The sequence below is a fragment of the Vipera berus genome (assembly GCF_964194415.1).
Source record: "Vipera berus genome assembly, chromosome: 10".
Taxonomy (NCBI): domain Eukaryota; kingdom Metazoa; phylum Chordata; class Lepidosauria; order Squamata; family Viperidae; genus Vipera; species Vipera berus.
The window spans coordinates 5,363,559-5,390,928 of NC_138213.1; the positions used below are offsets into that span (position 1 = coordinate 5,363,559).

At 40.0% G+C, this 27,370-nt stretch overlaps 1 protein-coding gene across 2 annotated transcripts; it reads right to left on the bottom strand.

Annotated features, from left to right (window-relative positions):
• Positions 1 to 770: 770 nt before the first annotated feature.
• On the bottom strand, positions 771 to 27,370 carry CYLD (CYLD lysine 63 deubiquitinase). Of its 2 annotated transcripts, none has more exons than XM_081335866.1 (17): positions 27,201 to 27,370; positions 21,347 to 22,050; positions 20,054 to 20,221; positions 18,687 to 18,792; positions 17,005 to 17,100; positions 15,812 to 15,928; positions 13,949 to 14,331; positions 12,912 to 13,077; positions 12,434 to 12,575; positions 11,329 to 11,451; positions 10,943 to 11,034; positions 10,489 to 10,555; positions 9,584 to 9,716; positions 8,826 to 8,934; positions 7,830 to 7,948; positions 7,476 to 7,692; positions 771 to 6,316 (listed from the first exon to the last, which is right to left on the bottom strand). In XM_081335866.1, exons 2-17 carry the CDS (start codon positions 21,854 to 21,856, stop codon positions 6,132 to 6,134), a joined length of 2,733 nt encoding a protein of 910 aa, XP_081191992.1. In that variant the 5' UTR covers positions 21,857 to 22,050; positions 27,201 to 27,370; the 3' UTR covers positions 771 to 6,131. The 2 variants fall into 2 exon arrangements, with proteins under 2 accessions (XP_081191992.1, XP_081191991.1); XM_081335865.1 differs by having other exon boundaries at positions 19,919 to 20,221.

Here is a 27,370-nt window from a genome sequence, read left to right on the forward strand (position 1 = left end):
GAGGCAACACACAGTAAACCTGAAAGCATATTCCATGGAAAAATTTCAAGGAAATTATTTGGTATTGCTTGCCTCCTACTGGTCATGGGGGAAAGACTAACTTAAGTTAATAGGAGTTATCAGGCTAGACTCAGATGGTGCTGGGCCCTATTGACAGTTACTTTCAAACATAAAGTATTCTATATCCTTCTGTAGCAGTATTTTTGTAGCTGCTTTCCTTCCCCTATTCCAATCTGTGATGAAAGATAAGGGGCATCGACACACAGTCCTCGGCTTACGACAATTCAGCCCAAAAACATTTGTTGCCAAGTGAGTTGCTAAGTCAATGTTGCCCCATTTTATGACCTTCCTTGCCACAGATAGTAAGTGAATGACAGCAGTTGTTAGGTCAGGAAAAAAAAAGGTTGCGACTTCCCAATTGACTTTGTTCGTCGGGTCACAAAAGCTGATCACACGACCCCAGGAGAGTCGGTTACCGAGTCTCTGAATTTTGATCACACGATCATGAGGATGCTGCAAAGGTCGTTGAGTATGAAAAGCTGTCGTGAGTCACTCTTTTTCGATGCTGTTGTTAACTCTGGTCACTAAATGAAGTGTTTTAAGCTGAGAACTACCTTTATATGGTTATGTGCATAATTTATGGACCTCTCCACAGAAGTGATCTAACACGTTCGACGAACTGATCCACAGCGAAGTATGAATTTCAAATTAAGTCAGATTCACAAAAATTCCTATTTTTCTGCTTACTATGAACTCGTAAAGCTGGCCTTTAAAAAAAAAAGTCTCAGGTTTCTAAGAACCCCAAGCAGAGCTATATTCTAGCAATAGCAGTTCTAATCTTCATTTGCACAGATAGCAAGATAGGCGAGGCGCTTTCTATGCTTTGCAACACGGTACGGAAATGTTGAGCTGGTGGTGGGTTACTCACTTTACCATAGACTAGAGCTCTTTATTTCACCAGTGAAGCCAGGGTGTAAAATATTTTAATCAGTATTTACCTTCTGCTAACCTTATTGAAAAAAACATGAAATACAGATACAATTGTCTCAGGCACTGAAACCTTTGGATACATTTTTTTAAAAAAAAAAAGAATAATTATACTACACTGCATCAGAATGTACAACATCTGGATATATGAGAACAAATTAAATGGCACCTAGAAAAATTAATGTGGCGCAGCTGCATTCCAAAGGCTACTACAAAGCATTCCAGTGTTCACCCCCCCTTTTTTTTAAGGAGGGGGTGTTAATAATCAACCAGCAATTGTGTATTAATTCCACAAGGGGGCATCTGAAGTATATTTTTTTAACCTAAAGTAACTGCGAACAAAATTGAACACAAGGTGTCTTTCAAACATCAGGATAATTAAAAGAATTAAAAAAATGGTTTGCTATAAACGCACCTATGCTTAGAAACCTTCAGTTGAAATTTGGGTTGAGTGCACGAGGGCGTTAAAAATGGTCAGGCGGTGAGAATACATGCAGCTTGAGGCTTCTGTGGTAGTTTTGATGGCCAGAAGCCTATATAACAGGCATAAGATCATAGAGAAATGTCTCTGCTGACAGATTTTGGATTATCTTTACTGTCCCTGTCAAGCAATGAAGCCATCAATTGGTCCATCTAAAACAAGATAACTAGAAACAAAGTTTGTCCCTCTTCCGTTCTTCATGGGATGGGCCATGCCGGTGCCTTGATTAAGACCACATTTGGAATATTGCATCCAGTTTTGGTTGCCATGATATAAAAAAGATGTTGAGACTCTAGAAAAAGTACAGAGAAGAGCAACAAAGATGATTGGGGGACTGAAGGATAAAACATATGAAGAACGGTTGCAGGAATTGGGTATGGCTAGTTTGATGAAGGACAAGGGGTGACATGATAGCAGCCTTCCAATATCTCAGGGGCTGCCCCAAAGAAGAGGGAGTCAAGCTATTCTCCAAAGCACCCAAAGGCAGGACAAGAAGCAACGGATGGAAACGAACCGAGGAGAGAAGAAAGCTAGAACTAAGGAGAAATTTCCTGACAGTTAGAACAATTAACCAGTGGAACAACCTGCCTCCAGAAGTGGTGAATGCTCCAACACTGGAAGATTTTAAGAAGAAATAGGACAAACACTTGTCTGAAATGTTATAAGGTTTCCTGCTTGCATAGGGGTTGAACTAGAAGACTTTCAAGGTCCCTTCCAACTCTGTTATTCAGTTATGATTTATGAAAGGCACCAAAGCTGCAAATGGCAGCTTTAAATGTAACAGTGTACTAAGCCATTCTGTTCCAATCAAGAGATTTTCAACATTTGGAACAAAAATCCATTTTCTTACATTCTCTGTAAAGTTCCTTTGGAGGACCCCTTTTGGAATCACATCAAAGGGTTCCAGTCATCTTTCAAAAAGCCGAATCCAATGCACAGGTACATAATGGGATAACCTATGACAGGACTTAGCATAAATAAGCTTTTAGGCTGTAATTGTCTGGTCTGCATGCTTAAGTCTAAAGGTTCTTCAGTTATATAATCACTTCTTTTCTTACACCATATACAAAAGATCTTCCACCCCCAAACGGAAGGAGTAAAGCACAAATTTTTTTACGTGGTTATCATTTTTCCTCAAACCTTGGATGCCTTTGTATTGTTCCAAATAAATTGACACAGCAATGAAAATAATGAGTTTAATAAATATTAGTACAGAAATAATATAGGGTATAATCTCTCATCTGAAGGAATTAAGGCTTCACACGCACAATCTGAAAAATGTCCTAAGCTCTCAGCTGAGACGCTCTACTGAGGAGACAACTGCACTCAACCACAAAATCTTTATTTTTTGTTTTGTTTTTTTAAAAAAATTGTGCAAGCCAATGCAGAACATAGCTTGTTACAATGGCAGAATAAATAATAGCCCAAACCTCAAAAGAGGCAGTTTAGGTCAAGATAAAAATCCAATTCAGCTTTCATATATTGATTCAAGCTCTGTTCTTCGTGACAATCTCAGCCCTGGGAAACCAAAAGACGACACTTTAATTTCTTGCTTACACACCAAAGTCTGTGTGGACATGATCTCAAATGAAATTATTTCACTTCTGTTGAGTTCCTTCTGCAGGGCAATGGCTTAAAAAGTTCACTTTTCATAGTGATGCAGACCTTTTAGAGCATGGTGTCAAAATGCCAAAATCCCAACGGATGAAACAGAAGAGGAAATAGAATGGGCAACAAGGAAAAGGGCAGAGCGCAATTCCATGTATGTTTTATTGCACTGCACACTCAAAACGGAGAGTCTGCCACTTGCGAAGACTCTGCCTCAGACGTGTCAAGGAAACAGCTGGAAAGAATCGATTATAAATCAAAATCGCCAACGTATATCTCACACACCCACCTCAAATGTGATTATTTTAAAATGGAGACCGCTGCCAAGATTCAGCTGGCCACCATCTTTCTTAGACCCTGTTGTTTTATTCTGACCTCACCTCCACATTTGTTCAAGGATTGGAGCCACATCCTCACGTGACCTGAGAATGACTCTGGATGATGCACGAATGTGTTCCTATCCTTATTCGCCACACCCCTGCAACCTGACAAAGCTTGTTCTCTTTCCTTGAGTTCTTTCAATTGCTGCTCATTACCTGCCCACATTCCTTCATCCTATTGTTCCATCAAAAAATCACCATTTTCCTATCAGTCCAGCCAACTGGAGCTCTCAAATCACAATTTCCCAACCTCCTTCTGAGGTGTGGAGTTCCCACGGATGTTCAAAGAAAAAGCAGGATAAGTAGGAACGAGAAGGACATCCGAGCATGAGTTACACAAATGAGAATTAATGCAACGAGTTGGCAGTCCTGCTGTGCAATTAGAAACCATTGAAAAAAGCTTTAGATGCCTAATTACTCTCTCCATCAGCAAGCTGATCTTAAGAGACATTCAGCACCCACCATCCATCCTGAAGTTTTGTTCTTTTGTTTTTTAAAATCTACTTCATAACGTACAATCTGTTTCTACATCATTCACGGGTTTGTTTTTGTTTTTCTCACATCAGATATCCCTTCAGCTACTGTTTTCAAAATGTACCTAAGGCAACGATAGCAGATTTTCCTCCATACTGCAGAAAAGCTATTACACCTACAGTTCGTAAAAATACTCAATACAACACTGAATACTTCAAAACAAGCTAGTGATGTTTTTTTGTATGTACTGAACAGCAAGTCAAATAATTTAACTACACGCTGGCTCAATATAGTCCTTTGAGAAGATAAATGTGTGAGCAAGATTCTATAAAGCGCAAAACTGAAAAAATACAACGATCGCCTTCCATTTAATAGACAACAGATTTCATTTCGGTGACATTCCCTGAGACAAAAAAAAGTGCACAATAACAACTAACAACTGAGGTCTTAAACATGCTACTATTACATACGGTGTCTATGGAGTACATTTATCCCAAATGTACAATATGCTATTGCCCTCACAATCCTACTTTGCAGACACCAGAATGGGACAATTTGATGCAACCAACTCGCCATGGTCAACTCGCCGCGGGACAATTCAACAATTTAAAATAATTTTTTAAAAAATATTTAAATTGTTGTCATTCACATTTCATTTTGTCCCTCCATTTTGGCATCCTTTCTTTAATGATTCTGTTCCACTATGTCTTTGATATTAGTCTAACTTTTGCCCCATGGCGAGTTGGCCAGGTCAAGTGATCGTAGACCTGAAGACATTGACAAATCCACCCCATCAACATACAGTATCGAAAAGTCCCGTGGGGGCGAATAAGCTATAACCATAAAAGTCAGCCTATACCGATAGTGAAACAGCAAAGAATATCTTGACGGAATTAAACTTGACTCATATCCCCTCGGTCAGAACTGTGGAACAAATGCATTAGAAGACTGGATTTCTTGCGTAATCCAGATTTGCCCTTTAGATGCAGAAGCATGCGAAGACATAAACTATTACCTAACGGAACACAGGAAGATAACTGAATGGAGTGATTTTGAATTAGCTCTATGACAGCTCTTGAACCGATATGAATTAATCTCATCCCCGTTTACCCCGCTGAATTGCAAGCTGCCAGAGGGTCGACACGGGAGGAAAGGAAAATAGCCTCAGACCTTCCAAGTTAACTGGGTACTTTCTGAAAAATGGACCAAGATCCCTAAGGCATGCAGAACGCATGCTGAAACGTTTCCAAAACTCATTGATAAAAAGCAGGGGTTTTTTTCAGGATTCTTCCATTATGGAAATCAAGCTTGAGGACAGCAGTGGGATGCCTCAGAATTAGCTTCGAAGATGGGCGGGTCCACTGAAAGACATCACACTGGTTCATCCACACGTTCCCCGAAACAACCTTATGAACGGCATCAAGCGCCTGGAACAGAACTTAGGAAGTTGTGCAAGGGAGGCAATCTTGCGAGGGAGACCACTTCCGGAGCTCATTCCGAGTACCACGATTACAAGGTTTCAGGATCATTATTCTTTCTTTTCTTGGAAGATTTGCTACAAAGAAAGCAAGGAGCATTCTTGGTCCAGGGCGAGCGACAATGTGAAGCGATCACGGTATATCTGCATTTATACCCACACTCAGTGCACTAGAGATGGTTTGGTTTTGTTTTTTTTTGTGATTTAAGTTATTCCGGGTCAAAATAAGAAGCGAAAGCCTTGATGCCAAGGTCAAAGGCCTGTCTTACAGACACAATAGATACAACGCTGGGAAACTTACAAAATGTAGTCCTCTTCCTTTAGGCTGTGCAAGGTCAGCAGAATCAGCAGAACATTCCAGAGGGGGCGTCATCTTCAGTCTAGGTAAAGGGTTTCTCTGAAACACACCCTAATCGCTTCATTTAGACTTTTTTTTTTATTTAAAACACACACACACATGCACGCACGCACACGCACACACTTCCAAGAGTGAAAACACTCAAGTATTTTAGCAACAAAACACCGCGCTGTAGAATGGTTCCATTCCCCCTTTTCATTAAAATAGTTGCTTCTTCTTTTCTGGTTCATCTGATTTCTGTACCCTTCGAAGCATCGGTTGCCAGCAACAGATGCCCAAGCTGAAAAGCCGACGGCTCTGTTGAGCTTTCTCGGGCCGCAGTCAAATCTCTGGGACCGGTTTCCTTTCTAACGAGTCATCAACTTCCTACTTGTACAAACTCATCGTAGGGCTCTGATACATGCACATGTAAGCATCGCAAAGTAGTCTCCGTGCACAGCCTTGGATTCTCCTTGAGTCTAGAGAGTGCAATTCATCAAGAGACATTTTCAGATACTCGCCAACTTCTGGGCACGGAGTCACTTGAGGGATGTTAAAACCATTTTGACCTCCTGGGAAGAGAAAAAGACAGGGACACAGAATTACCCCAGCAGGACAATAAGACAGCCAAAAACTACGTTGTACTGAGATGATGACATCTACATGTTAATGGCATTCTACTTCATGCCAACTTAAATCTCCCAATTCCATTTCGGAATAAACCAAATGAGTTTCACCAAAAAAAAGAGTGCAAAGAGCATCAAAGAGTTTCACCAAAAAAAAAGTGCAAAGAGCATCAAAGATGATTAAGGGACTGGAGGCTAAAACACAAAGAACAGTTTGCAACAACCAGGCTTGTCTACTTTAATGAAAACAAGCACTGGGCAGTGGAAGAAGAAGGAGAAGGAGAAGGAGGAGGAGGAGGAGGAGGAGGAAGAGGAGGAGGAGGAGGAGGAGAAGGAGGAGAAGGAGAAGAAGGAGAAGAAGAAGAAGAAGAAGGAGGAGGAGGAGGAGGAGGAGGAGGAGGAGGAGAAGGAAGAAAGAAGAAAGAAAGAAAGAAAGAAAGAAAGAAAGAAAGAAAGAAAGAAAGAAAGAAAGAAAGAAAGAAAGAAAGAAAGAAAGAAAGAAAGAAAGGAAGGAAGGAAGGGATGGAAGCTAGTCATGGAAAGAACCAACCTAGAACTAAAGAGAAACTTCCTGACAGTGAGAACAATTAGTCACTGGAAGGACTTGCTTCTGGAAGTTGCAGGTGCTCCAATACTGGAGTTTTAAAGAAGAGATTGGATAATCATTTGTCTAAAATGGTATAGGGTTTCCTGCTTTTGAGTAGGGGGTTGGACTAGAAGACCTCCAAGGTCATTTCCAATTCTGTTATTCTATTATATTGGCTTTTTTTAACTTTCCATACCCTGCCACCATCCAAATTCGTTTTGTACGTAATTCCTGCAATTCTCAGAGCTGAGCAGATTTATTTAATTTTTTAATCTCCCTGGCCTTACCCTACATCATTAACCTAGCTTTCTTCTAGATTAACCTAGCATTAACAAGGTGCCCTACAATCCGGGGAATGTTGACAGGATTTGAAAAGTGGATGCCACGGTTCAGAGACTGGGGAATGCTGCTTCAACCGTGCCATGAGGCATCTCATGACAGATGTTAAGTGGTAAGAAGTTCATTAATTTAAGTGCCAGGCTAGCAGCTGAAAGTTCACAAAAGAGAAAACGTACGTACCATCCCGATCAGCCATGCTATCGAAAAAGAGCCAAGAGGAATCTTCCTTGCCATATTTAACAAAAGCCACATAGTGGCTTGTCTCTATACAAAGAACGGCAAAGAGCTCCATCTTCTGACAAGGTATGCAGCTGTGCCTCCAGTCCCAGTCTGGTAAGTCTTTTGGAAGGGAGACTGGGTTGAATTTGTGACTCTGCCTTTTGGGGTGAAGATGAACCTGTAAGGGATGGAGAGAAAAAAACTTTTAGCAAAGGGAATTTCATTCTTGCCCCTCTCTGAAAGAATCCAGTTCTCACACAAGACAGCAATGTCAAAAACAAATTCCTAGGGCCTTTGGGAAAGAAAAAAACTTACCTGCGTATTGCAAGTTTTGCAAAACTGCTTGATTTTACCAGAGGAAATGTCTGAATCTTCGTAACATTCCCGACATTCATACACTGCAAGTCCTCCACAGATACGGCACTGTCTGGGAGCTGCATTTTACAAAAAGAAAAACACCCGTTGTGCTGGAGGCTACCATTCTGTATAAACAGAACCCACATCTATGGGTTTTTTTAAAAAAATAAGATTTTTAAAAACAGAATATTAAACTTTTGAGTAAAAGAAAATTAGCTCGCTCCATTCCTGCACAGATATTACTAATTTAAAGGATGTGACCTGTCGTATTTGGAGTTCTTCTAGGTCAGGGGTGTCAAACTGCTGGCCCGCGGGCCGGATGTGTCATGGCGAAACCGCATCCACCCCATTGCCAGCAATGGGAAAAAAAGTCTTCACGACACGTCATGTGACGTTGCCAGTTTGACACCCCTGTTCTAGATTTTCTATTGAGAACTGGTCAGCTGTGGCAGATAGGAAGGAACAGATGAAAACAAGAATTGAATGGGGGGGAGGAAGAAACCCTCAGAATTTCTCCAGAGATTTTTGGAAAAATTAAGTTTTGTTTATTCTGCGCTGATACAGTGGACACGCAACTTAAACATATTCCATCTAAATTCTAAAAGAATATATTAGTCAGCAGACTGGCTGGCAAAAAATTCTTTATTTCCTAAAGACAGTTAGGATATTTGTATTCTTTATTTCCTAAATTTATTTTAGGAAGCTGAAAAAAGGTATTATAATCGAAACTGGAGCAGCCTGGAGGTCCAAAGTTTGCAATGAAGGCTTCAGATCTATTTGTGTATCTGCACTGAGACAAGATTTTTATGGTCCACAGCAACTCCATTCTGCATTATTTTGAAGGTGATTCATTTTATTGATAAAGGCATCCAGGTTCATCAAATGCCATGGAATTCATTTGAACAACTGACGATTCAGCCTCATTGTACTATCATGAAGCACATTTCAACTCACTGTCTTCCAGCAGGTCTGTGATATTCAATTCCAGAGAGGGGAAAATTTTGTTGAACATTTTGAAGTCCTTGCCAAATCGAGGCATCTGAATTATCAGACATGATGGGGCCTAGTAAAACCCAACAGAAAAAGGATATGTGTTTTAGTCAAAGAGACTTCATTTGCTCTGTTTCAGTTTATTAAATCCTGATGGCCCCTAATGTAAAGTTAAAAAATAGCTTTCTCAACAGGCTATAACAAGTCAAACAGGTTAGTCCAACCTTTGACTTAACAATCTAAAGCAGGGGTGTCCAAATAGACCATTTTAAGATGTCTGGACTTCAACTCCCAGAATGCCCCAGCCTCTGGGGTTTGAGGTCCACTGGTCTTAAAGTTGGCAAGGTTTGACGCCCTGATCTAAAGCAAGAAGGAAATTAATGGGCCTCTAGGTGATGCTGAACTAGAACTCCCAGAATCCCTTGCCACTGGTCGTTCACACAAGGCAGCTGTGAATTTAAGCTGTGGAACATCTGGATGCCTTGAGTTCCCCACCTGTGCTTTAACTAATAAATCATTTGCACAAAGAGCTCAAGCAAAGCTTCAAGCAAGTTCTTCTGATATCTACTGAAGAAGCAAATCCCTCATTCAACACGATGGTCACCTCCTAATCAATAGGAATTTATTGAACTACTGTACAGACACTTGCATGCTGATCAACCCTCAGTCAGCAGAATGTGCACTGATTGGTAAAACTATATAAAGAGGAATCTTCTCCAAACCTCAGCAAACTTCAAATTGCTGTTGATGAAAGACCATTCCAGTAACTGCTGTATGGTAGGCACTCCAACTTTCTCATTCTTGTCCATGAAAATCTGATAGAAATAGCAATCTTGGACTTTTTGCCCTGCTGATCTAAGAAGAGAGATACAAGTCTATTTCACAATGGGGACTCTTAAGATTGATTTTAAAAAGTGGAATCTACTACTACTGCAGCCAGATTTGTCTTCAGGGTTAGAGCAGAATCCTGTAGCAATAGATTCCTGCATCTGGAATGAAACCAGATGACTTGGATTTTAAGGGCCTTTCCAAATGTTTAGTTATAAATATAAGAATAAATTATTATTGATTCATCTACTTATAACAAATAAATAACACATTCTAGAGAAAAGTTCCCTGAAATGGGCTCCAGCACGAGTCCAAAAGCTCAGAGGACTAAACTTCCGGTCCCGGTGACCAACCCAGATTTGATCCTGGAATAAATTATTCCCTAAACTGATGAGGGGATTATTTCTAAAGTTAAATAGCCGATACCTATTAGTCTGTGGACTATGAAATTTTTGAAATTAAGGATTTCTAACCTTCATACAATTTCCTAACCTGTATGTAATTTAGCAATACAGTGCTGACCACAAGTTCTCCACATCTGATGCTATTATAGCAGATATAAGGTTGAGACATAACTGACATTTATGAGTTAAGGAAGCGAGATAAGGCAGCAATAACTGCCTTTGAAACATCCCCAAGACAAAGGCATAGCTAAATGTTCACAGTTTACAAAACTAAACACAATTAAAAGTAATGGAGAATTTTTTTGGAAATTATCCTCAAAATTATACATTATAGATAATAAAATAACTCTTGTGACTTTACGATTTCTCTTGTGTGAGCCAAGGACTATGTTTACCTTATTTTTAAGAGTGGTTCTACTCTTAAGATATGATGAAACAAAATATTCAAAAATTCTTCTGGATCTGGAAAAAAAAAGTTTCAACAGAGTATGAAAGCCCAGATATTTTTTAAAAAAAAAAATACAGTAAAAATGCAAGTTGCCTAACACTGCCTGAAATCAAGTCTCAAAACTGCTAGCAGCACTCTGATCTATGTAACTGGGGAGCCAACATTTTCTAGATTATTTGGGGATGATCTGACACTTGTCTTTAATCTTTTTAAGAATCTGCAGATATAGAACTTCATTAATCTGTTATTTTAAGCAGAGTCTTTAAACTAAGGATGGGCTACCAAACGAACATAAAGGGGTTTATGGTGGTGGTGAACATCTTTTCTAGACTTCTGTTTAATAACATGAAATAAAATCCTTTCAGTTCCTCCTCATTATCAACACAACAGACTGAACCTACCTTTTTCTTCAGATGTGAATCCTGATGCTGCTTCAACTTTTTCCAGAATCTTTCTCAGCTTCATTATTTTTGTGGCACACACATATCCGTATCTAGAAGATATAAAAGATGCGAGTCTCAGAAGGCAGACTGAACCCCCAAGAGGCAGAATCTGAAGAAGCAACATCGTCAAGATCTTGATCTTGATCTGCCTCCCACAATCCAAAGGAAAAACAAGTAAAAAGAGGTCAAGAAATTGTACAGGGGCCAGAGATGGTCAAGCAAAGCAGGGTTTTCCAAGCTTCTACCTTCCAGAAACCATTTCAAACATCTTCCTGTTTGTAGAAAAGCTTTCAATATTTCCCACCGAAGCTGGGATGCATTACAGGTAGCTCATTTGTACTTACATTCGAAGAGGATTTACTATCTCTGTCCGTAGCAGTTCTTGAGTTTCACTGTAATATTCTACATCGTTCTTCTCTTTGGGTCGGAGCAAGACTGTATCCAAAACAGAACTGAATGCAAACAGGCTGAAAGAGCAGAAAACAAATAGTTTCACTCTGGAAAGGGGAGGGGGAAAAAAACACATCTTCAGATCGAGACTGTCCCAAAATCTATTGCAGAAAGAGATGCTTTTAACAAATTCTGTGAGGTTCTGACCAATATCTGTTTCCAGGAACAGTATTTACATTTTGGAACAGTGTAATCTGAACCTTACCAGCAGCTAAGCTCACCATGCATACCACCTTACATGATACAAATCAAGTTTGAGACAATTTTGCCTTAAAAAAAAAGTGTGTGAGCCATATCAAATACCAAAGGCTCAATCAGCAGAGAAAGAAAGAGAAAGGAACACTTGAACGGAAAAAAAATCCAGGACAAGTACTAGTATTAAGTTTGATTCTGTGTCTTAAAACAGAATGCCTTTCCCAGACTGTAAACTAAGCTCTGGGCAACTTACAAGGTTAAAAGAAATCCCTAATATACATAGTAGTCCTCACTTAATGACTACCTTATTTAAGGACCATTCAAAATTACGAGGGCATTGAAAAATGTTACAACTAGACCTCGCATTTATGACCCTAACAGCATCCCCACAGTAAGCTATTCACCGCCCTGAGTCCTTCGGGAGAAGGGCGGTATAAAAATTTAATAAATTTTAATAATAAATATAAGTGATCATGTTTTGGGCATTTCACAATCAGCAGGCATTTACACACGACTGCCATTTGTGCATGTCACAGCCGGCTTCCAACAAGCAGGGTGCATGGAGAAGCCAGCAGTAAAATCAGAAGTCACTTAATGATGGCTGCCAGTCCCAATTCTGGTCATTAAGCAAGATTACCTATATTCATTAACTTTTCAAAAGCACCTAGAAATTTCTAACTGCTGTGTGTACATTAAAAAATACCATGTGCCAGCTATTAATGTTAACTTCACTGAATTTTTAAAAAATGCCTATTGTGTGTTTTTGTCATCTCAGGTTTGAAAGTTTTTTTCCCCTTTATTTACCAGAATAAGGTGGAATCTAAGTAGCAGGAGTTATAATGACCCTGGATGCCCTTTTTCTTTCCAATCATTGTTTCTAAACCTTCTTTTTCCATTTTTGGAGGAGTGTTTTCTTCAACCACTTCACTGAGATAGCCTCCAAAAGCTGAAAAACAAATCAGGAAATTAAAGCTACATCTGCTCTCATTCATAATTCCACATTAGCAACAATAGAAATATTCCCATCAAGAGCCCAAAACAAAGTCCAGCATAGTCCCAGGCTCACCAAAGGCTTCTCCTTTCTTGTGACCAACATTGCTTTTACGGAAACACGTACATGCACTTATTCCCCACAAATGTGCACATGCATGAATGCTTACAGGCAGAAACACACACAGAGAGACAACTTCCTGGATAATTAGAAATGTTTCATTCCAATTCAGAATAAAGCCAGAACTTGTTATCAGACAAAGCTGTACAGAGAGACAAAGGTAGACCTTACCTAAGGAATTGCAACGTTCAATCTGATTGGACACAGGCTGCAAGGAAGCAAATCTGGAATCAGGTCGACAGCTCTTCAGTTTGACAAAAAGAGCTTTCTTTGGTGCGCAGGTGAAGTAACGAGTTCCTTTAAAAGTCCCATCAGTGCAACCTGCACATTCGTCTTCCTGAAAAAACAAAGGAGAACTTCTGAACTTCTCGGTCAGTATTCACACATACAGAAATTGTAGCGCTACAACACACACACACCCCTGACGTATAACCTGTCTAAATGGCTGTCACAACGCTTTTGCTTCCTCAGCCAGCCCTCAAACAGCACAGTCACATCATCCACACAATTTCTGACAAAAGTGCAAGGCTTAAAGGTGGCTCCTGATGAGATCACAGTCTCCTTCGATGTCGTGTCCCTATTTGCTTCCCTCCCGCTCCCCTTAGCATAATGTGTCATAGAACAGGTAGTCCTTGACTTACAACTAGGCATTCAGTGACTATCCAGAATTACAACAGACCCAAATGGGACTTGTGACTCAGTTTTAAAGTTCCAAAGTCCAGACACACACACACACACACACACACACACACACACAATCATGTGACATTTTGAGCCCTTGGCAATTGGCCTACATTTATGGCCATTTGCAGTGCCCTGCGGTCACGTGACCACAAGACACTTTTGGCGGAAACCAGCTGCTTTCCAGCTAAAATTGCCCCAGAGCAAACAACGGGTTCATTTCACAAAGTGCTGCAAAAAAATAAAGATCATTCAAATCGGGTCTGATCACATGGAAGACCAACTTTACGACCGTCACGACTTACAACCGTAATTGCAGACTCAATTACAGTCGCAACTCGAAGACTGATATCTGCATATCAGAATTCTGAGCTGGCTTCAACCTGGCAGTGAGTTTTCACCTGGCCTGATGTCAAGAGTCAAGCCGTAGCCAGGAAATTTAAGGAAAAGGCAATAATAAAAAGATACTGCAGGGTAGAGACGGACAAGAAGGGCCCGTCGGTTCTCAAATCTGACAAGTCATTTACCAGTTCAAGCCCGGCTAACACTTCGTTGACCCCCGGCGGCTGCCCGATCCAACGGATTACCCCATAGAAGGGAGGGTTCTCTTTGACTTCGGCTAAAGAGCCAACTTCAAGGCCGTGGAGGTTGATGGGTGCTACAGTGGCTGGTGGACTCTCCTGGGTTGGCCCGGAAGTTCCTACTCCAATAACTGACTGGACAGATAAGGAGAGTGGGCTGTGCGATATAGAACTGTTGGTGGTGCTTGACATCTTGGTTAGACTGAAAGGCAGGGAATGGAATCTGTTTTCGGGAGATAAACTATTTGTCGGGGCCGGCTGCAGTGGTGGGGAAGCATTTCCAAATCCAGAAGAGGAGTCATTGAGTGATTTTGCAGAATCTTCAGCCACTGTTGAATTTGGAGGAGTACAAAGCAAGAGGCACAGAGAAAAGGAACAACAACTTTTATTAAAGCGCCTGAACTGACCTGATGCGCTTTTCGCATAAAATGAGTAAAACATGCATGGAATCTCTCTCTCTCTCTCTCTTTTTGACTAGATTCTACCATGTCAGAATAAATTACTTTAAAATGATTTATTGGCACTGGCTAAGTACAATGAGCTAACAAGGAGATTTTACTAAAATCACAATCAAGGACTGTAATCAAGACTGTAGTTATAACCAGTAATATTTCACAAATGATTTCAAAGTTTCTTAGTGATAGATTGTCGCAGGTGATAAGACAGCTCACAGCAATTCCAAACTTGGGTGAAAGAAACTGGGATCCTGGACTCATTCCAAGTTCATTCAGAATATCATGTGAGCTTGGTACATGCTCGAAATAAATTAGATATTGTCCCTCAAGTTTTCTCAGACTCCTATACTCTATGACAGCTGGGCACAGCAGAAAAGCTGGTGTGACAAAAAAAACTCTTGAACACAAAAACCTCTGAAGCCACAATTCTATCTTATTCAACATTTAAGGACTATTTAATATTGAAGAGGTACTGTGTATTTTCTGTCAGCTATTGAAAAAGCGAGGCTTATTGGTCAACTTTAAGCTATTTGCTTAAAACTGCTATTCCAGATCATGCTGGCTGAGGAATTCTGGGAGCTGAAGTTGCATAGTTGCTGAGAGTGCGAAACACCACTCTAGATCTTAGCAATCTGGAAGACAAGATTTACTGGGAAACAAAAATGAAATCTACACCTCACGTGAATTCGTGCCATCAGTTGCAAAGAGGCCCTAAAGGACATATTCACCAACTTGTCTCCCGAAGACACATAAATAAATCATGAGTCAAAGCTCAGAGCATGAGGTCACAAGCTGGTATAATAGAACATTACTATTTATAAGCCTCCTGCACGCTCTGCCTGCAACCCAACAGGTTTAATACAGAGAATAAGAGCAACCTGTCATGCAATGTTGGGTATTTTCTACCAACGACTGAGAAATTACCCTAAAACCTGGGCCGAAGAAAAAGTCTTCAGTTATCTGACAAACTACAGCCATGAACTAAGGAACTGGGAGTTAACCAAAAGTTTTACATTTTCCCCACCTTCTTATAAAGCCATGCAACTGCTACTACAAGCCATTGCTTTAAAAAAGAAAAAGAAAAAAGTCAAGGGCAAATTTCAAAAGCTGTTTGTGATAAGATGCTGGATCAAATGAGTCTGTAAAATACTTCCACTGAGGCTGCGGAAGTAAGTAGCGGATGCTGGACCATGCTCATCTTGACTCAAAGCAGCAATACAAGGAAAGCTACAGTTTTAAAAAAAAAGGATGCAACAAAGCGTATCCAAAAATATAGGTCAGTACAGTGGTCAGATTTCTCTACATCATTACAGTCGTATTTTGCTACATCTGTGGTCAAAATCCAGTTTGTTACCTTCATCAATATACCATGTATTTTTTGATTTTGGCTGTGCTTGAGAATCTACTGAGGAGCCATTTAAAGCGTAGAAGAATTCCGTTCTGTTTCTGTTTACAGGATCAGAGAGCGCACCTGAAAAAACAGGTCGCGTCAGAAGGGAAGAATATATACAAGTAAGCTTTTATGTTCTTAGAAAAGTCTATAGAAGTGCTTCAGAACTGTATGACTTTTGTGGAAGAAATATAACTGTAGGTCGACTGGTCCAATCGCTCCAATACGGCATGATCTCATACGGTCCCAACCCTTTAACACAACAGCTGTTTTCTCAGCTTACATGTCAAGCTAAACAAATAGTACCTTTTAGAAAGCAAAACTACATCAAATAACAATTCTGTTTTAAGCTTAATGAACCTGTTTTCTCAATAATATCCTTAAAGATTAATACTGCTGATTTCAGACTTAATATTTTAGAAGGAATGAACATGGGTATGTTATTTAAAATTATATGCCACCAAATCCCAACAACTCTTGACTTATACATCATCACCAACACTATGAATGGGTGACATATGGACTGTTTAACTGCAGTCATTGTAATATTAATACGCAAGGCAGAAACTGCCTATATCCAGTCTTGCTCAGCAGACTGGAAAGATCAGCGGGTTAAGAATAGTGCAGCCCAAGTTTCTTCATAGGTTGCTTTATGGAAGTGTGATGCAGGACCTTGGGATAATCCTAGAAATAGGCACCTATGCAAAGGTTCTCACTGGATATCCTTTCGCAATATATTTAATCCTCTGAAGTACATTCCTCTTCTTCCTATTTTACAGATGACGTTTGCAAGTGAAGAGCAATTTGGCCTGAAGGATCAAGCACAGGAAATTCAAGGAGCAAATCTAGAGGGTTCAATGGAAAATGGATCTATCCATTTCCATTTCTCTACATCAACATCAGTTTAATGTGTAGTGTACTGTGTTCCTTATAAAGGTTTGACCAATATGTATGTGCGTGCGTGTGTGTGTGTGTGTGTAAAACCTTTACAACGAACGCAGTACACTACACATTAAACATCTTCACTGATGTTGATCTTTCTAGAGCCTGTTTTAGTAGTCACTTGCCTTTAAATAGCAACATAAGAAGATTGCACATGGCAATCCTCATTTAAGAAACAACACTGTGAGTTTCGCTAAAATGTTGAGTTAAAGTACCTGTAGACTTTGGCTTGCTATGACCGAAACCTTTGTCACCACCACCTCTGGAAGTATAACCAAGTTTGGGAGGTCTCCTGTCCTGAGACACAGGCTCTAAAACAGAGCAGAGTTTAGATATTTCACAAAGTATAAGAGCACATTATACAGCAATTTAATGTATTAAGTTTCAAAACCTTAACCAAAAATAGGAAACACATCACACATTCCTCAGGAGGGATTAAAGTCCTGACGTGTAAAATTTTACATATAGAGCTAAGCCAAACTAATATGAAACCTCAATTATAATACGCGTCACAATGGAACTATAATATAAACTATCACGCTTTAGGAACAATATGAAAGTTTGTTTAAAAAAACTGTTAATAATTAAATATTAAATAAGGAATTTCTCAGATGGCCATTGTTGGAACAGGTTGTCAGACTAAATAAACCTTTATGTATTAATCCAGCACAGCAATTCTAATGTTTTCTTACACCTATCTGCTTCTCATCTCTCTCAAATTCAGCCAATGAAACCTTAGCTTCAGTTTACACCTACAAACTTTCCACCTTTGTCCTTAGCCAGCCAAAAAATAAGAATCCTAATCCAGCTGTCCATTACCTAGAAATATATGATCTGCCGGTTCCAAAGACTGCTCACATATTTCAGTTTCCTTGGCAATGCCGCCAAGTAAATAGTTTCATTGCCAACTTCAAGTCTGAAAACCATGAAAGGGCCGTCTAGTAACTTAGACTCTGCGGTTTCTTGCTAAGCAAATCAGCTAATTTCAGTAGATCCTGTTCAACTCACTACATTCCTCCAGCGCAAAGCAACTGACTCATGCATGCAGCATAAAGGTTACAGTATTATTAAAGCTTGGTGAATAGAAAAACTGGCACGCTAATAATATGGAGAGAAGAACAGATTGCCTCTGGTTCTGAGCTCTTCTCACAAACACCCATTCTTTTATCAGAGCATATGTGGGCATCATTTGAACATATTCCTTTTAAAGAAGGTGTAAGAAAACAATCCCATATCCCAATACACAAATGCTGTACGGAAAAATAGAATCACCTGGAGAGACCTTACGCGTTATTTTTTTTACCATGTACAGGTTTTTAAGTGTTCTGAACTAGCCTTTAAATCATTATGCATAATTATTCACAAATGTAAACTGCAATCACATCATTTCCATTCAACACTGTTCCAGTTCTCTAGCCCACACACTAGCCTATTAAACAAAGACAATTTCTCAAGTAGAAAATTCACTGCCAGATAATGAGGACTTTCAACCATCAGTCCTCAAGCTTTATCATCTGGAAATAGTTGAGAAGACCAGCATCCTATTAAGACAAAGACATCTGACTTACGACAGTTCGCTTAGTGACTGTTCAAAAGTTACAACGGCACTGAAAGAATGACTTATGACCATTTTTCATGCACAATAACTGTTGCAGCATCCCTATGGTCACATGATCAAAATTCAGATGCTTGGCAACTGACTCATATTTATGACAGCTGCACTGTCCGGGGATCATACGATCACCTTTAATAATAGGTAATATAGTAGATACTGAAATATCTACTTTAAATTTGAACTGCAAAAAGCCATATTTTAAGCAAATCTAAAACTAGAATCAGACATTAATCAACATGCTGAAATCTGGAAACTCTTCTCAAAATCAAAATAAAATATTACCTGGGATAACATCATTGATATGCAAAAGAAGTGTGCTTTCAACACTTGCAAAACTACAGAGCTGTTGTCCATTGTATCTTCCATCCCAATTTCCAATTGGATTATCCTAAAAAGCATTTTATAACATGTTTATCCTTATGGCTCAAGAGAACAGCCGAATGCATTCAAGAAAACCAAGACGTTACTAAAATTTGCAAAGGCTATGCAAAGCTAAGATAGAAAGTACAAACCATCACAAAAAAGCAGATTCTTGTAATGCTGGCAAAACCCACCTCTCACATACAGAGAAACAAAGGATGATAGTCCACTAATAATCACATGCCACAATTAAGAAAAAACTCCCAATTACTGAGGTACCAAACCTGGGTTGTCAGCAATTTTAGAAGTTTTACAAATGCAGCCATTCTCACTGGTTACCGAGAAAATTGAAAAGTTGACGAGTAAGGTAACTTTTTGATCTTTCATACTTCTAAGTGGAACTAAGTGAGATTAGGCAAGTACATCCCATTATATTCAATGTGCAAACAGCCTTTTGCTACGTCAAATACCTATGGATATTTTGCCAAGTAGAACATTTGATTTCAGTATTTTTACTTGAAAGCTATTGTTATGTTTTCCAATTATAGAAACAAACGTCAGTAAAAAAAATGAGGAACAGCCAACTATTACTGAGGTGTTCTTGAGCGTTACAAATTATGAGGTGAAATTCAAATTCATACTGAGGAGTCATTTCATGTCCCTTCAAGAGGCCAAAATACGTGGCTACTTTTTTTTTAGAAAAGAACTGAGTTCAACAAATATGCTTACCATTAGAATCACAGACAAGATTTTGTTTTTAACCTGACAAGCTTCAAGTCATTTTGAACAGTAAGCCTGTTCTTTCTGCTCATATGTAATCTTTGTTGATTCTTTGTTGCTGTACTGTAATCCAAGAGGGATGATTATCCGCCAAAGCAAATTAATATACATTTTATCTCAGGAGTCTTCAAACTTGGCCCTTTTATGACTTGTGGATTTCACGCTGGCTGAGGAATTCTGGGAGTTGAAGTCCACAAGCCATAAAAGGGCCAGGTTTTGAAGACCCGTTTTATCTGATACTAAAAAACATACTAGAATGATTACACGGGGCAACAACTGTCATATGTAGCTTTCAAGGATTCCAACCACCAGCAATCTTGCATGTACTATTTTAAACACACATGCAAAAAGTCATAAAAATCTTGATTTCTTACCATGTCCACTCCAACCACGTATCCTAAACTCTCGTTTCCTGGTATGACATCACAGAATATAACTGTCCCATACTCTATATTCTTCCCTATCTTCACAGAAACCCTGGAGTTGAGCTCCAAAGGAGGAAGGTCTACCTGCATTGAGTCAACTGGAGCTGCATAGTCATTCTCCAGTTCATTGTCATCATCTTCCATCAGTTCTAGTTTGTCTAGTGCAACAAACACTCCACAGTCTTCATCACATCTGAACAGCTGTTTGCCTTGGTATTGTCCATCAGTGAAGCCCTGCCCACGACCTTCTTCCTGCATTTACAAAAGGAAAATAAAATGAATGGTGAAGTTCAGCCAGATGTGGAGCTGAGGAAGGTCCCAAGTCTCACAACCTTCGCAGGAATTAAAACTCCCAGGGAAACCTTCCATTAGGGAGGCCTGTTTCATACAACAGAACCCATTTATTTTTAGCTCAACCAACTGCAGGAGTCCAGCAAATGAGAAAGTTTAGGTAAAAAATGTTCATAATAAAGCAACTCGTGGCTGAAGTCAAGGGCAGCGTCTGGCAGGAGGCATTTTCTCAACTCAGCTATGTCGCAAGGATAAAATGACGTGGAGAGCCATCCACACCATCCTTCAACCCTAAGAGGAGGACAGGAATATGAATGTGATGAACAAATTAAACCTAGCACTTTGCAGGTTTTCAGAAGGCATGCTCAACAAGACAGTAAGTATGTTTCCTTGTCTGTGGAGATTCTCAGCCATCCAGGTCACAGTTATCCTAAAGATGCTTTTTTTTTTCCACGAGGCAAACTGGACTTTCTTGGGGTTTTTTGAAGATGTTTGGCTTCTTATCCAAGAAGCTCCTTCCGCCCTCTCTCAACAGAGGGGGAGGGATACGACACCATCTATCTCCAGTCTACAACACAGTCCTTTCAACAGTTCCAAGAAGGCTCCACGCCCATTTGCACCACTCAGGTGACCCTGAGGACATAGATAAACCTCCAAGTGGCCTCAATGACTCTCTAAAAGAATACAAATGACCAGCGGTCTGCCAGGAGTATAAATCCTTCCGTTTCCCCCACCATCCAGTCAGAGCTGAAGAAGCTTCTGGGATGAGAAGCTAAACTTCTTCAGAGAAAAACAAGGAAGCCCAGTTTGCCTCGTGGGGGAAAAAGGCATCTTTAGGTTTCATTAATGCACATTAGAGCAGAGGCCCCCAAACTTTTGGGCACCAGGGACCGGTTACGTGGAGACAGGTTTTTCCACGGACCGGAGGGAGTAGTGGTTTTGTCTGCTGCCTGCACCCTGTGGATGGGGCTTTCCGTCTTTGTACGGACCTGTTGCCGGCATGCCGTGGCCCGGTACTGGTCCACGGACCGGGGGTTAGGGACCCCTGCATTAGAGGATTCTTTAAGAAAGATAGAGAATCCTTACCAGAAGCTCCACTCCGAAAAAGATGCCAGACAGGGATCTCTCTTGTATTAAGGGTCCTCTGAAGCGAACAACTCCAGGGTATTTTTCTTCTCCCGATCTCAGCTGCACTTTCACTGGGGAGCCGACATCAATGTGGAGGCCCTTACGCAGTCTGCCTATGCTTTTAAATATACTGTATCTCTCCTCGCAATTGGTAATTGCCAACAGTAGCTCTGCTCGTTTCTCCTCTATGTCGACGATTTCTTTCTCATCGACGTACAGGACCACGTGGGGCTGTTCCAGAATCTTTATTCCTATTTGCAACTTCTTGCTTTTAGACGAAGGGTTGTTCCGGATGTGCCCGCCTGAAGGCCTGTCTTGAATAAACTGGCCAATGCTACCTTTAGGTATTTTTAGTAGCTTTTGAGTCTGCTTGTCTATAATGCTGCATTCCTGGAGAAGCAAATAGAAGGTACGCTCTTCCCAATAGGGAGAGCTCGCTTTCTCTTGACTCCACACACCCGAAGTCATTGTGGTTCAAGCTTTGTATAAAGATGCAAAAAAAAAAGGAAAATCTTCAGAAGAAGCTAAGTTGGCAACATAACCGTAAAGGAGGATTTGTTTGTTTGTTTGTTTGTTTGTTTTAAAGAAATAAAGTTCCAGCTCCAATAATGCCTTAATGTTCTTCATCCATGTCCTACGGAGCTAAATCCAGAATAGATGACCTAAAGCATAAAAATAAAGGAAAGCATCATTAGAGGCTAAAGGATACCATAGTAAGAGTAAAGGACAGGAAAACAAGACACTTTTGAAAGCAGGCATCATCCCTGATTTTTATAGACCTATGACAACATCCAGCTGGCAAGAATGAGAACATGTTTAGATAGCTACAAAGGTCATGCTGAAGAATTTCTCTGCGGCAATAAAATTGACTGGCTAATAGATGCCCTATTCATCATCATCATCAACACCACCACCACCAGATGGACCGTGTAGATTTTATCTTTGCAATCCTTATTAATATCTTGAAGTCAGCGGACAGCTGCTCTCACAAATAAAAGCTTCCCCCCCCCTTTTTTTTAGTAATCAAAACAGTTTTGAATTTTCTGGAAAAATAAAGCACAAGGTTTTTTTTAATCCCACAATCTGACCATAGGGGGAAAAATATTAAAGTGTATGCTTAAGTAGTACTTAAAGTAACACATGATTTGCAAATATGGTATCATGGATATTTCTGGAAATATCTGAGTGGTAGCAAACTCCATGTCTATATCCTGATTCAATCAGAATAATCGCTTAAGGAAGATAAGCTTCCAAATAAAAATCATGCAAAATAAGATAAGAGAAAGAAATTTGTAAAGCTATTAGCAATTGGAAAAGTCATCAATGTACTTCATAGGTGTTTTTTTTTTTACCAATAGAGGCCAAGATACAACACAAGAATCACATCTCTAATCATTTAGAATTGAGAGGCTTGTTTATTGCCTAAAATAAACTCTACAAATCACCTGCTCTTTCAATCTAAATAGAACTACCAACAATACATTATTATGCATCAGTACTTCACAAAAGCTATATTTTTTCTTAAATACGCATGCATATGAAAGCATCCCCTCAGTCTTGGGAAGAGGAATAAATAGATAGAAAGAAAAGAGGTAACTGTGAATGGAAGCACTTTGCAAAGGAAAGCTAATGTAACTTTCTGAAAGCCGAGGAGGATACCTAGACTTAAAATATCAGTAATTAATGGCTGCAACTAACCGCCAACTTCAAAACTTCATTAAAAGAATTAACCTTAGGATATCATTTTTGAGCTAAAGGTCAATATAGGAATTGAAACAAAGAATTCAAGTTATGAGCCTGGGAGGCAAAAGAATGGTTGTTTTTTTTTAAAAAAAAAGTTGTTCTTTGCCTTCATATCAAGCACAACTATTCTACCCGATCCAACCACATCAGAGGAATGTAGCAGTCACTCTGACACCAAAGTTTGTTTTGAGGGGTTATTTTTCATAATTTTTTATGAATTTTACAGAGTTGCAGCCACCCAGATTCTGTACTTCTGAGCCAATCAAGCAAGGTAGTTCTTATGTCCTTGAGTGAACAGAACCAGCAGAAGGCACGTACAGTATTATTCATCCTTATATTACTCACCACAGAGACCTAAGACATGACTGAGATGCTAAAGCCTGAACCAAAATCTTTTCAAAAGAAAACATCAGCAGTGGCCCACCTCCACCATGGCTCCTTCAGTTAACCACTGTAGCATCTTAAAGCCTAATAACTTAGTAGCTATCGTCTTATATAATTCTGCTAAGCCAGTTTGTTTCACAAGCCACACCAAATTTGTGCCTAACACTAAGTCGTGAGAGTGGATTTCGTGATCATGCTAAAACAAATAAATCACATTACGGTTTAGCGTTATCCATAAATTACTAACATCAGATTTCATTAACTCTCTTTATTAAATTCATATATAATACATTTCAAAGGAACTAATGGCAACATGCTCATCACATTGTATATTCACAACTCTGTGATTGATTTTAGTTGGAGATCTAACAAGTGATTGAAGTTGAACCACTGGGTTTTGTGAATGGAGTGACTGTCTGATACCCTCAAGAATGCAAGTAATATTCCAGCCTCCACATAACACTGGCATTCTAGAAGTCCGTTCATCAGATACATGGTGTTATCAATGAGTACACTGATAATATGTAAGAAGGATAAGAAATCCTGAGAATCAAACAGGTTGACAATAGTGAGGTAAAGCAGCCTTTAAACTCAAAAGTTAAAAAGTATCATGACAATGTATGATAATGTTAATTCACTACCATAGCAAAGCTACAAAGGACTGGTATTTACCTTGTAGAATTTGAATTCTGTCAAGAAATATTGCAGACATTCTGTACTTGATGTCATGAACTTTTGTCTCACCATTTATATCTGATTCCCAGTAATGGATAAAACGGATTATGACCTTGATATGTTGTGCATTAATCAACTTATTAGTCTTTAGGGTATCACAAAACTCTTGGTTTTGGTACCAAAGATCAACAAACAACAATCATTAATATGTATTAAATTTGTACATTGCCCAACCTCCCAACAAACCTCTAAATCTGTATCTCTCCAAAGTTACATTTATTGGTTAAATAAGACATATATTCTTTCATAGCAAGACACAATTAAACATATCCTGCTACACTTAAACCATAAAACAATGATTTAGAAAAGACAAAATAACTAATAAAAAACTCTGGTTTCTTCCCAAAGAACTATTAACCAAAGTTTTATTCTTAGATTAGTGCGGGAAACTTCAGCTCACTGCTCACTTTGTGGTTCAGTATGACTTCTGCAAAGAGACTCCGTGTGATCATAAGACTTGCATCACTAAATTAAGACATGAACCACTTCAGTCTGAAGTTTCAGCCTGAGCAAATCAATGACCCCATCTTGGCTTAGGTTGCAGAAACAGATTCTAGTCCACAAAAGCTTCTGCCACAACACAGCTGCCCTTTTGTGCAGGCTTACTCACAATGAAGCACGACTGAACTTAATAGGCTTTATTCCAGAATAGGCATGATCGTGATTCCCCTATAAATCTCTTTCTGTTATGTGATACTGTGGTCTCAGTATTTGTTTTCTGACTGCAAAAGACAAACCCAAGAACCCTTCTGAATTAAACTACTGTACTGTAAGGAGAACCTGCTGAAGTAATTTAAGTACTGTAAGAAGAAATATTTGTATAATATAGACATGCACACAAAAACCACACTGTTCTCCAGAGTAAAGATTTTAAAAGGACGAAACCACAGAAATCTTAGTCTATTTTTAAGTATAAGATATCCATAGGAAACATAACAACTTGCTGAGTGAAAAGTCTTAAGAGCCTGCCTAGAAGGAAACAAGGCACCTTTCTTATTTCATCACCATGGGGGGAAAAAAATCAAATGAAAAACAATGTTTATGTTTGGCTGGCATATATACATACATACACTCAGAAAAACACACACACACATATCCACACATACATATGTATTCCTTATACATATATGTACACATACAGGCAGATATACACATATACCCTCCTACACACAAACAAACTTTAGACAGTTTTGTCACCCTGCCCAGCACAAAAGAAGCCTCTCCAAATGGGAAACCAAAAAGGGGGAAAAGAGGCAGGAAGGACAAAACTGAAATTGTACACAAATCATATCCAAAACATAGCTCCCTCTGTGTTTCAAGCAGAGAAAGGTGTGTGTGTTGTGTGTGTTTATTCAATGGAGAAGCCAACCTACTCAATGAGGAGGGGGAGCAGCTGCAGCACCATCATAACCATGTGAAGAATAACTTTGCCAACTAATCGCACAAAGGCAAAAATTGAACACGAAACAAACAACAGCAGTCGCCTTTGTACAGTAGTGGAAAGGATGAAACAATTGGCTGTTTGATCAGGGGCTGCAGCAAAATTTCACCAACTAACCTCAAGCAGCCTCATGACTGAGTTGCAGAATTATTCACTGGAAACTTTGCCAGAGGTTTGATATTGAATGTAGTTAAAAAAAAAAACTTCCAGGGACCATCACGTTCAGAAGGTTCTGGAAAAACAGCAGGTTAAGATCTTATGGGACTTCAAGACCCCACAGGCATCTTGCTCATGACATGCCTGATAGAAGAGTTACTGAAAAGAAGAAAGTTTGGCTCACTGACCTTGCTATTCTGGGTCATGCTAGGACTGAGGAAAAACAATTGGGGAAAATTAGAAAATAATGGGACGTGCAGATCAAAGTTGAACGCTTATGGAAAAAGAAATTTGTTGTTATACCAATCATAAGTGGTATATCTAAAAGACTTCCTAGGATGGCTGGATGATTGAGAAAGGGAGAGATGAGATAGGTAGGTAGGTAGGTAGGTGAATATAGAGGGAGATAGATAGATAGATAGATAGATAGATAGATAGATAGATAGATAGATAGATAGATAGATAGATAGATAGATAGATAGATAGATAGATAGATAGATATAGATAGATAGATAGATATAGATAGACAGACAGACAGACGTAGATAGATAGATAGATAGATAGATAGATAGATAGATAGATAGATAGATAGATAGATAGATAAATTGATAGATAGGTAGATAGATAGACAGACAGACATAGGTAGGTAGGTAGGTAGGTAGGTAGATGATGAATAGAGATACACAGATGATAGATCTAATCTATTAATTTATTAAGTATCCTGCCTTTATTGCTTTTATAAATAACTCAAAGTGAGGAGCATACCTAATAAGTCCTTTCCCCTATAACAACAACCCTGTGAGGTGGGTTGGACTGAGACAGACAGGGACTGGCCCAAAGTCACCCATGAATTCATCAGGCATAAACATCCTAATTTTACAAAAAAAAAACACCAACCCCCCCAGCTTGGAACTGCCCCTATTCTTAGACCTTAATCGTTCTTAAGTCCTTGGTTAGAACTTGAAGGATTAAATCTCCACCAGCCTCAGACTGTGAATCTAGCTGCAGATGATGATGGTGATGATGATAGAATAAAAATAGCAGTTTTAATAAGAGCGCCCCAAAGGCCCGTTTTGAGCCCACCCCCACTCCCCACCCCCGCGAGTCTGGGCCGGCCGCTTCCCTTCAGGCCAGCCTACCTCGCAGGGCTGTTGTGCAGCGACCTCGAAGGAGCGCTCCGCCGGCCGCCGCGGTCTTGTGGGGCGTGGGGGGGGGGAGAAGGGGACCCAGGGAGGACCCCGAAGGAAGGAGGGCGAGAGGAGCGAGCCCGCCGCGACGCCTTTCCCCCTCGGCGCAATGGCCGGCGCATCCCGCTCCCGACCGGCTGCGATTCCGGCCGCTTCCCGCCATTACCATTCTCTCCTCTCTCCGCAGGCGGCCGCAGCGGGGCTTCCTCGCCTCCCAGCGCCCCGAGTGGAAGGAGGGGAGAGACGGCGACGACCGCGACGCTGCTCGCCGTCCGCCACCATCCTCGTCCCCTCAGCAGCTTCGGCGAGCCGCTTCGCGGAGCGCACCCTAGCCCG